We start from the raw sequence: 10584 nt of genomic DNA on the forward strand, positions 1-10584 counted from the left end.
CAGCTCCAGCGTTCTGCTGGGTCTGAAATGGGCTGGAGTGAGGAACGCTGTGGCCGCGAAGACGAGCGGAACCTCCTGACCACATGTCTGTTCTCGGCGCTGGAAGGTCTCCAGGTTGTACCATTGGCGTAACGCTTGTGACTTGCTGTCTTGTAGAACTTTGACAAGCTGAACGTGCGGACCGCCCACTACACGCCCTTGCCCAGTGGCTCCAATCCGCTCAAGAGGAGCATCCACGACTACGTGAGGTACGGAACCCCGGCCGCCCTCCCTTCCACATGCACAGAAGCCACATGATGAGGCCTAGATCTCACGAGCACGTGTCGTGTGAAGATGACCTCCATCTATCACCCAGGACTGATGGCTCCGCCCACTGCAGCCGGCGTCCTCCGTTCGTTCTTCTCGCTTCCTCACTCACTCGCGCTCTGCTCCGCAGGTCCGGCTTCATCAACCTGGACAAACCGGCGAACCCCTCGTCCCACGAGGTGGTGGCCTGGATCAAGCGCATCCTGCGCGTGGAGAAGACCGGCCACAGCGGCACGCTGGACCCCAAGGTGACCGGCTGTCTGATCGTGTGCGTGGACCGCGCCACGCGATTGGTCAAGTCTCAGCAGAGTGCAGGTGCGTGCCCCGCCCCCTTTCCGTCCCCGCCAGTAAACCCGCCCCCGGCTCACGGCTCTTCTGCCGTCCGTTCCAGGCAAAGAGTACGTTGGCATCGTGCGGCTACACAACGCGCTGGAGAGCGAGCACCAGCTTGCCCGGGTGAGTGCCCGCCCCCTGCTGTCCCCAGTCATGTGACCTGATGACACGTTTATCCATTCTCTGAGCGCCCCCGGGCCGCGCCCCGCCCCGCCCTCGTCTGTTCTAGACTGTGCTGTGGCGTGTGGCGCCGATGCCGGGGGGCGCTAAAGATGACTGTAAACTGCTGATCACGTGACCAGGGCGCCGCTTCGGCGCAGTGCCTTGTGGGTAATGTGGTTTAACGGCCCGGTGTTCTGTTGCAGGCCCTGGAGTGCCTCACCGGCGCCCTCTTCCAGCGGCCGCCGCTCATCGCGGCGGTGAAGCGGCAGCTGCGTGTTCGCACCATCTACGAGAGTAAACTGATCGAGTTCGACCCGGAGCGGAGACTCGGTACCGCGTCCTCCCAGCAAACTGCTCTCTCTCAGGTCCTCTTCACTCGTCTCAAACTCCTCCTCCTCCTCCTTCTTGCAGGAATTTTCTGGGTGAGCTGTGAGGCGGGAACCTACATCCGGACCCTGTGTGTTCACCTGGGCCTCCTGCTGGGGGTCGGGGGTCAAATGCAGGAGCTCCGGAGGGTCCGGTCAGGCGTGCTGGGGGAGAAGGTCAGTGCCCAGAATTCCTCATGTTCCATGTTGGTCCAAAGTGTTGAGTTCGGCTCTGGGTCTCCTCCCCGGCGCTGGTAATGAATCTTTGGTACAGCACCTGGCTGAGGGTCTGGTTGTGTGAGATCCAGTTCTGGACCTGTGTCTCCAGACTCCGGCCTACATGTTCTGCAGCTTTGGCCTCATCTCTCGGCAGCTGTGCTGATGTGTGATTCTGGTCCACACAGGACAACATGGTCACCATGCATGACGTCCTGGACGCACAGTGGCAGTTTGACCACAACAAAGACGAGAGCTACCTCAGGAGGGTCATCTATCCCCTGGAGAAGCTCCTGATCTCGCACAAGAGAGTCGTGATGAAGGACAGCGCTGTGAGTAGTCACATCTCTTCTCTGGTGGACCACGTGGTTCTAATTTCTCAGTAACCAGAGAGCCTGGTTTCTCCACAGGTCAACGCCATCTGCTACGGTGCGAAGATCATGCTTCCAGGTGTGCTGCGCTATGAGGATGGCATTGAGATGAATCAGGACATTGTAGTCATCACCACCAAAGGAGAGGCCATCTGCACAGGTGAGGATCGCTCCTGGTTTGCCTTCAGACCAGCAGAAGCCACATGATTATGTTCAGATTTCATGAGCACCATGTGCCAAGATGACTCCTCATCTATCACCCAAGACTGATGGCTTCAGCGCCAGGTCTCCTGGTGGCACCTGCTCGGGAGCAGAGCTAACGTCCTGTTCTTCACCCCACAGCGGTCGCCCTGATGACCACGGCTGTCATTTCTACCTGTGATCATGGGGTGGTTGCCAAGATCAAGAGGGTCATCATGGAGCGAGACACCTACCCTCGAAAGTGGGGTCTTGGGCCCAAGGTGGGAGTAGAAACCTTCTAACTGCAGCAGTAAGGGGGTGGGGTAACGGGGTCTCATCAGTCTGAAACTCTCTCTGCAGGCCAGTCAGAAGAAGATGATGATCCAGAAGGGTCTGCTGGACAAACATGGGAAGCCAAATGGCAGCACTCCTTCTGACTGGAAACAGAGCTACGTGGACTACAGGTGGGTGGAGGTGGCTGCACCGCGTGGTGCTGCAGACTGTTATCCCTGGTTGACCTGTGGTGGTTTCTCAGGGAGTCTGTCTGCGACAGGAACTCTCACACCTCCGCTCCGCTCTGGTGGCTCCACCTGCCACCGGGCTGCTGGGGTTTGTGGACAGACCCGTTCAGTCTGCTGGAATGAGTCATGTGACCTTTTCCTCCATGTTCGTGTTCCAGCGCGCCGGCAGCAGCGGTGGAGAACGAGTCTGCTGGATCCAAGGTTAATATGAACCCTGGGCTGGTGGAGGTGATGGTGGAAGTTCGTCCTCCTAATAAACGTGTTCTCTACGCAGAGAAAGAGGGAGGAGAGCGGGAGTGACGCTGAGGGCGGAGCCATGGCCTCCGCCACGCCCAAATCTGAAGAGGAGCTGAAGAAAGAGAAGAAGAGGAAGAAGAAAGAGAAGTTGAAACTGGCGGCAGAGGAGGAGGAGGAGGCTCCTGCGGAGGAAGCAGATCCTCAGGTGAGGGTCGGTCAGGAGGGCGCGGTCGTGGTTTTCTGTTCGCCGTTTTTAACGACTCCGTTCGCAGGCTGAGAGCGGCAAGAAGAAGAAAAAGAAGAAGAAACCGAAGGAGGCGGCGGCGGGCGAAACGTCTGACTGAGGACTGTATAAAAATGGACTAAACTTGAAGACCGGTGGACCTGAGTGGCCACCAACTTCTCCTCCCTCACATGGTGAGGGGTATTTTTATAAGAAACGATCACGTGAAATGCGAATTATTTCTGTTCTGCCCCATGTTGTGATTGTGTGAATGGACTTTTTTTTTTTTTTTTGTAAATATGCTTGAGTGTCGACAACATGAATTTTTATAAAAGAAACTTAAAAAAAAGCTCTTTGTTTCTGAACGCCGCTGGTGGGGTTTTGATTGGTTCATGCGTGATAATATTAATATTAGGGTTCCTAGCGGTTAAGGAAGTGGCCCCGTAATCAGAAGGTTGCCGATCTACCAAGGTGCCACTGAGCAAAGCACCGTCCCCACACACTGCTCCCCGGGCGCCCGTCATGGTGCCCACTGCTCACTCAGGGTGATGGTTAAATGCAGAGGACAAATTTCACTGTGCTGCTGTGCATCACGCGTGACAATCACTTCACATTCACTGTCATAAGACGAGGTCTCCATGGTGCCACCACGGTCCCCTCGATGAAGGTACCAGTCGGTTCTGTGGTAACGGCCTAACCGTCGTGTGTGGCGCAGATTGTGCACCGACTCCGTGACGGTGATGCAGGGGTCACAGGTCACATCTTTACTGTGGAACATCAGGCGAGTCCAGTCAACATGATACGAGAAGATTTTAATGGGTTAGAAAGTGGCGAGCATTATAACGAGGTATCTACTGATCTGATGGCGGTGGACATGCATCCCTGCACCTCCCCGTGGTCCAGACGTGCCGGACCTGCCCGGTTCCTTCATGGTTCTGCTCAAACAAACTATTGCTTTATTAAGGGTGCAAATGTTTTAGGTTTTTTTTAATGGAGGAGCTACAGTCTCTGGGGACGCAGCGGTTCTCCCGTCGTGGCCTGCAGCGCTGCACCGTCATCACTTCCTGTCCCTGCTGTGGGCGGGGCTTTAGTACACCCAGGACACTGGAACCCACTGTGGGGTGGAGCTGGCACGCTCCAGCGCCGCCTCAATTCCTTTAACGCTCTCGTCCACGTCGTTGTTCACCAGCACCACGTCGAAAAAGTGGCGGTACGTGGACAGGACGGCGTTGGACTCCTTCTGAATCGTCTGCACCGTTTCTGGCTGGGAGACGGGGCGTGGTCAGAGGTTTCGTTTCATTTCATTAAAGCTCCTCCCCCTATAATCTAACTCACCTGATTGGGTTTATCAGTTGGGGCGACGAACACGATGAGCGGCGCCAGTTCTGCGGTTCTCAGGAGCTTCAGTGTCTATAATCACAACAACCAGGCGAGTCAAACACAGAACCAGTGGAACCATTCGTAGAAACGTTCCTCAGAACAGTTCACACACCTGTGGCTCCACATCCAGAACTGCAATCTTTCCCAGCTCATGGATCTTGTGGATGGTCTCCATCTTGGTGCCAAACATGTTCCCCTGGAAGCTCCCGTACTCCAGAAACTGATTCTCCACTATGCCGTGGGTCATGGTGTCATTGGAGATGAAGAAGTACTCTTTCCCATCCTCCTCGTCTTTCTTCGGGGGTCTGGTCGTGTCTGTTGAACACAAACGAGGAACATTTAGAAATGGAGTTTGATGGAAAGGAGCAGTGTGGTGAAGGTTTACTCACGAGGAACCGGGTAGGAGAACCTGTTGGGGTATTTGCTCAAGAGAGAGTTCTTGATGTGACTCCGACCCACCCCTGGAGCACCTGCACAAGAACAATGAGTGGAAGCAGAGGATCAGTCGACTGTCGTCGTGGATATTAGAGGTCATGAGGGTGTTCATACTCAGACTTACCGATGAGGACCAGAGTCTTCCTGCTGAAAGCAGGCAGCTGAACCACCTCCTCATACGAGATGACGTCCAACTGGTCGAAAACTGCGGAAGTGAAGGAGACGTGAGTGGAACCCGACCACAGCCTGAGGAACCTCCTCCCAGTGGAACTTACTTGAGCTGTGCTTGGCCAGGTACTTGTCTTTGCACTTCTTCTTCTTGCCAAACGGACTGCAGGACTGGTTTCCACCATCGGCCACTTTACTCTTGCTCGCCACCCGCCTTAAAAAGACAAGAGCAGAAGCTCTGAGATGCCCTGCCCTGGAGAAGACCACGATGCCCTGGTGGCGAGTTGTAGAACAGCCCCTCCAGAACCCTACCACTCCTGCATCTCCGGCGAGGGGATGAGGCCGGCGTAGTCGGCGGCGGAGTTCTCCACCCGTCCCTGCCACCAGTTGGGGTCCTTCTTGTTGATGATGTGGATGATGTCACCTGTCTGGAATCTGAGCCCCGCCTCTTTGCAGGGGATGAGGTCGTCCTTTATGGGGTCGTAGTCGAACTGAGCTCTCATGTACATCTGCAGAACCCGAGACACACGGCAGTGAGTGTTCTCCGGAGAACCAAGGTGGGTCCATAACGCTGCTCCCCGCAGCTCCCATCAACCCGCAGAGAGACGTCTGAGGAACTAAGGGCTACAGCTACGCGGCTAGCGTGAGAACGAGAGAACCTGCCGAGCTCAGCAAGCGGTCCAGACCTCCATCACACCACCGAGGTCCCCCTTCACACCCATTCACTTTTTTTTGGTGAGGAGACCATGGACCGTGGTGAGACCAGCTGCTGGCGGATTGTCTCGGCTTTACTCAGCGCTTACTAATAACGGCGTAATCACCTGGTTCCCAGCTCTTTAGATGATTCTCCTACAGAAGAGCACATTGCAACAGGACATTTCTACAGAGTTCCTGACGAGAGCGACACCTGCACACTTCTCCAGGTCAAAGGTCGCCAACAGTGAGATGAACAGCACGCCTCACCTCACAGGCCAGAGCGCGGTTCTGCTGGTTCGGGATGATCTTCAGTGTGACCACGCCGTTGGTGTCCTTCTGCAGAAACAGTGAGATGGATGTAGAGGCTTCTCATCTGCTGGCTGCAGCTGAGGACAGGAAGTGCTGACCTACCAAAATCTTCTGCAGCTCATCCACAGACTTGTTGGTGACGCTCTGGCCGTTAATCTCAGCAATTTCGTCGCCTTCGTGCAGAGAACCTGTTGAGGACCGAGAAGAACCAGGATGAGCACAGTAGAAATGTAATTATTGGTAGCGTTGTGTAGCAGGTCACACACCCTGTCTGTGTATCAGACCGCCGTGGAGGATCCTGGCCACAGAACATCGCTGGCGCTCGTTCACCTTCAGGGTCACGCCCTGCCAACAGACACAGAGACGGGGGGTCAGCCTCCACGCGAAGGGTCACGCTGCAGGATGTCACATGATGTCCAGATGTCCTTACCATGGGCTCGGTGGCCGACTTCTCCACGGCCACCTCCCGCATCCTGGGCACCTCCCCCCCGTTCATGTGGGTGGTGCTGCCGTTGGAGAAGACCACGTGGCCTGTGAGGTCACACGTCTGCATGGCTGCCTGGAACGAGAGGGAGAAGGACATCCTGACATCTGCTGCAGGTCACATGTCACCATTCAGGTCGCCATGGTTACTCTTCAGGCTCAGCGAGAGACGTGCACACTCGCTGACCTTTGAACCTTTCTAAACGATTGTGGAGAATTCTTCAAGTTGACCTGCTGCTCTGAGCTGATTTGTGAAGAATGTGACCCCGCCCACGCAGCAGCAGGACAAGATGTTTACGGGGGAGCTGCTCTGCAGGGGGCGCTGCTGATCATAGCTGGAGCTCCAGGAAGCCGCCACCCTGATGGGGTTAAAGATTGCCGCTGACTCATCAAAGAGGAAGATGGTCACGTGACCAGGAGGCTGAAGGTCCTCTGCTATCTTCACCATCATGAAGATGAAAAAGACCTCGGTTACTCAACTCGTGCCCGGTTCTCCAGCATCAGCAGATCTACACCCACCACGCAGCTGGAAACTGAAAAACGGAGCTCAGTCATGTGAGCAGAGCTGCTTCCACTTCCTGATTTACAGCAGGACCTTCTTCAGTGCTGGACACGCCCCTCTGACCCCTCGAAGGTGGGGCTTCTCAGCACAGGGGTCACCCTTCCAGAACAGGAACACAGGTAGAACAGGTGGAGCTGAGGGGGTTTACACAAGATCTCAGCAGGGTTCAGAGGGTCCACCACTGAAACACGTCCCGACAGCAGAGACAGAGACACACACACACACACACGTACCCAGAGACACACACACACACACACACACGTACCCAGAGAAATACACACACACGCACACACACACACGTACCCAGAGACTTACAAACAAAACACACACACACACACACCACACACGTACCCAGAGACTTACACACACACACGTACCCAGAGACTTACACACACACACTTATCCAGAGACTTACACACACACACTTATCCAGAGACTTACACACACACACACACACACACACACACACGTACCCAGAGACTTACAAACAAAACACACACACACGTACCCAGAGACTTACACACACACGCACACACACACGTACCCAGAGACTTACACACACACGCACACACACACTTATCCAGAGACTTACACACACACACTTATCCAGAGACTTACACACACACACTTATCCAGAGACTTACACACACACACTTATCCAGAGACTTACACACACACACGTACCCAGAGACTTACACACACACACGTACCCAGAGACTTACACACACACACGTACCCAGAGACTTACACACACACACTTATCCAGAGACTTACACACACACACTTATCCAGAGACTTACACACACACACGTACCCAGAGACTTACACACACACACACGTACCCAGAGACTTACACACACACACACGTACCCAGAGACTTACACACACACACACGTACCCAGAGACTTACACACACACACACGTACCCAGAGACTTACACACACACACACACGTACCCAGAGACTTACACACACACACGTACCCAGAGACTTACACACACACACGTACCCAGAGACTTACACACACACACACGTACCCAGAGACTTACACACACACACACGTACCCAGAGACTTACACACACACACGTACCAGAGACTACACACACACGTACCCAGAGACTTACACACACACACACGTACCCAGAGACTTACACACACACACACACACACACACACACACCCCCACTGACACCCACTGCGAGCGACCGCGTCCGCGGGGAGAAGGGCCGCTCACCCGCTCGGCTGTGGCCCGGCTCCGCAGCAGCTGCTCCAGGTACAGGTCGGACAGCGCGCTCCGCTCCAGTCTGGCCGCCGCCTCGTCTTTGCTGGACTTTAGCGTCATGGCGGCGGAGGAGGAGGAAGGAGGAAGGAGGAGGCCGATAAGGAGCGATAAGCGCCCGGATCGGCGGGTAAAGTGCGGAGTTCAGCGCTCCGCTCCGCGCCGCCGCTCAGCTGACAAAGCACGTAAACAGCAGGATGGAGGGGCGGGGCCACGCGTCCCGGGGGCGGAGCCACATCCGGGTCTTTCCGCAGGCGGCTTAACCCGAACTAAACAGGCCGAGCTGTACATGTACAGTCAGAGGCTCCAGAAGTACCCCATAAAACACACCCAGGTTCGAACCCCACTTACTACCATCGTGTCTTAGGGGGGGGGACTGTCCCTGTCACTACTGATAGCACCCTGGGTGTCTCCAGGGGGGGACTGTCCCTGTCACTACTGATAGTACCCTGGGTGTCTCCAGGGGGGACTGTCCCTGTCACTACTGATAGCACCCTGGGTGTCTCCAGGTGGGAATGTCCCTGTCACTACTGATAGCACCCTGGGTGTCTCCAGGTGGGAATGTCCCTGTCACTACTGATAGTACCCTGGGTGTCTCCAGGGGGGGACTGTCCCTGTCACTACTGATAGCACCCTGGGTGTCTCCAGGTGGGAATGTCCCTGTCACTACTGATAGCACCCTGGGTGTCTCCAGGTGGGAATGTCCCTGTCACTACTGATAGTACCCTGGGTGTCTCCAGGGGGGGACTGTCCCTGTCACTACTGATAGTACCCTTGGTGTCTCCAGATGGGACTGTCCCTGTCACTACTGATAGCACCCTGGGTGTCTCCAGGTGGGAATGTCCCTGTCACTACTGATAGCACCCTGGGTGTCTCCAGGTGGGAATGTCCCTGTCACTACTGATAGTACCCTGGGTGTCTCCAGGGGGGGACTGTCCCTGTCACTACTGATAGTACCCTTGGTGTCTCCAGTAGTCACTACTGATAGTACCCTGGGTGTCTCCAGGTGGGAATGTCCCTGTCACTACTGATAGTACCCTGGGTGTCTCCAGGGGGGGACTGTCCCTGTCACTACTGATAGTACCCTGGGTGTCTCCAGGTGGGACTGTCCCTGTCACTACTGATAGTACCCTGGGTGTCTCCAGGGGGGGACTGTCCCTGTCACTACTGAGTGTATAAGGGCGCCTGGTAAACGCTGTAAATGTAAATCAGTTTTTGTGAATATTAAACCACATACAGACACAGTTTATGGCGAGTATTTGCCACGTGCAGCTTCTTATTGTGGAGCTACTAAGATGGAGCCATTGTGAAGAAACATGTTCCGTATTTGTAGTATGAGGAGAAGTATGTAGTATGTGTGTAGAAGTATGATTTGAAATATGTTGTATGAACCTGTTTTTTTTTCTCTTTTTACCTTCATGGCAGCTTGTTCACTGTTGTCTCGTCGTCAGCTGATGAGATGAGAAGGTGTTCAGCACGAACCTTCAGGACTGTTGGAAATGTCCCTGCTGGTGGTCATCATCCACAGCCTTTTTATTCTTTATATCATCATTATTTTTACATTTAACTTACAGAAAGGGAGAAAGAGGGAGGAAGATAGAGAAAGAGAAGGAGAATCTTCTTCAGTATCTTCTTAGATAAAAACCCACAGCAGAGAAACTAATTTTACTAATTTAAAAAAAAGTTACTAATAAATATTAAACTAGAACACCAGGTCCGCAATGTGTTCAGAGGAAAGCTGCTGGCCCTGACGGAATACCTGGGAATGTGCTCAAAATCTGTGCGCCTGTGTTCACCAGACTTCTCAACCTCTCCTTGTCACCAGCCACTGTCCCTCACTGCCTGAAAACTGCAACAATAGTCCCAGTCCCCAAGTCCACCACCATCAGTGGCCTTAGGGACTACAGACCCATTGCACTGACATCCGTGGTTGCAAAGTGCTTTGAGATGACACCACCCTGGTTGGGCTGATCACTGACGATGACGACACCGCCTACAGAGATGAGGTCCAGCAACTACAACAACCTAACCCTCAACACCAGGAAAACCAAGGAAGTGGTCATGGTGGTCTACCGAGCCACAATTGGGAGTGTGCTGGTGCACGCCATCCCCGTGTGGTAAGCTGGTTGTACAGTAGCAGAAAAGAAGTGACTCCAGAGGGTCACCGGAACAGCAGAGAAGGTGATCGGCTGCCCACTCCCCTCCCTGGACTCCATTGCCAGCTCTAGATGGCTCTCCAGAGCCAGGGTGATCATAAAAGACCATCTCCAATCTAACCACCACCTATTCAACATGCTGGTTCAGATCCATCAGGTGCAAAACCAACAGACTAAAGAACAGCTTCTACCCCTGGGCATT

The 10584-nt window shown here is 54.3% G+C and overlaps 2 protein-coding genes and 2 non-coding genes across 4 annotated transcripts; 3 read left to right on the forward strand and 1 right to left on the reverse strand.

Annotated features, from left to right (window-relative positions):
- Window positions 1-27: 27 nt before the first annotated feature.
- On the forward strand, window positions 28-3279 carry dkc1 (dyskeratosis congenita 1, dyskerin). Its single transcript, XM_028966716.1, has 13 exons — window positions 28-114; window positions 157-248; window positions 437-621; window positions 698-762; window positions 1005-1131; window positions 1213-1343; window positions 1571-1714; window positions 1793-1913; window positions 2096-2214; window positions 2294-2397; window positions 2613-2655; window positions 2729-2896; window positions 2964-3279. The coding sequence occupies exons 1-13, from the start codon at window positions 28-30 to the stop codon at window positions 3033-3035; spliced, it is 1458 nt and encodes a 485-aa protein (XP_028822549.1). The 3' UTR covers window positions 3036-3279.
- Window positions 289-366, forward strand: LOC114776103 (small nucleolar RNA SNORD83). The gene has a single exon (XR_003745360.1). It is a non-coding gene; the product is annotated as a small nucleolar RNA SNORD83 (small nucleolar RNA).
- Window positions 1952-2028, forward strand: LOC114776102 (small nucleolar RNA SNORD83). The gene has a single exon (XR_003745359.1). It is a non-coding gene; the product is annotated as a small nucleolar RNA SNORD83 (small nucleolar RNA).
- A 432-nt stretch (window positions 3280-3711) lies between the features above and the next one.
- Window positions 3712-8425, reverse strand: mpp1 (MAGUK p55 scaffold protein 1). Its single transcript, XM_028966712.1, has 12 exons — window positions 8182-8425; window positions 6333-6461; window positions 6169-6247; window positions 6005-6090; window positions 5861-5929; window positions 5210-5406; window positions 5005-5111; window positions 4854-4934; window positions 4684-4764; window positions 4407-4609; window positions 4250-4324; window positions 3712-4178 (listed from the first exon to the last, which is right to left on the reverse strand). The coding sequence occupies exons 1-12, from the start codon at window positions 8287-8289 to the stop codon at window positions 4002-4004; spliced, it is 1392 nt and encodes a 463-aa protein (XP_028822545.1). The 5' UTR covers window positions 8290-8425; the 3' UTR covers window positions 3712-4001.
- Window positions 8426-10584: the final 2159 nt, after the last annotated feature.

This window comes from Denticeps clupeoides, unplaced genomic scaffold (genome assembly GCF_900700375.1).
Source record: "Denticeps clupeoides unplaced genomic scaffold, fDenClu1.1, whole genome shotgun sequence".
In the NCBI taxonomy this organism is placed as follows: Eukaryota; Metazoa; Chordata; class Actinopteri; order Clupeiformes; family Denticipitidae; genus Denticeps; species Denticeps clupeoides.

Excerpts from the sequence above, each read along its gene's own strand:
- dkc1 (XM_028966716.1), top strand. The coding sequence starts at position 28 with ATGGGCTGGAGTGAGGAACGCTGTGGCCGCGAAGACGAGCGGAACCTC. Across the intron at positions 622-697 it reads CAAGTCTCAGCAGAGTGCAG|GCAAAGAGTACGTTGGCATC; the intron begins GTGCGTGCCCCG and ends CGTCCGTTCCAG. Across the intron at positions 763-1,004 it reads GCGAGCACCAGCTTGCCCGG|GCCCTGGAGTGCCTCACCGG; the intron begins GTGAGTGCCCGC and ends GTTCTGTTGCAG.
- mpp1 (XM_028966712.1), bottom strand. The coding sequence starts at position 8,289 with ATGACGCTAAAGTCCAGCAAAGACGAGGCGGCGGCCAGACTGGAGCGG. Across the intron at positions 5,112-5,209 it reads TCGCCGGAGATGCAGGAGTG|GCGGGTGGCGAGCAAGAGTA; the intron begins GTAGGGTTCTGG and ends TGTCTTTTTAAG. Across the intron at positions 4,179-4,249 it reads CAACTGATAAACCCAATCAG|CCAGAAACGGTGCAGACGAT; the intron begins GTGAGTTAGATT and ends CCCGTCTCCCAG.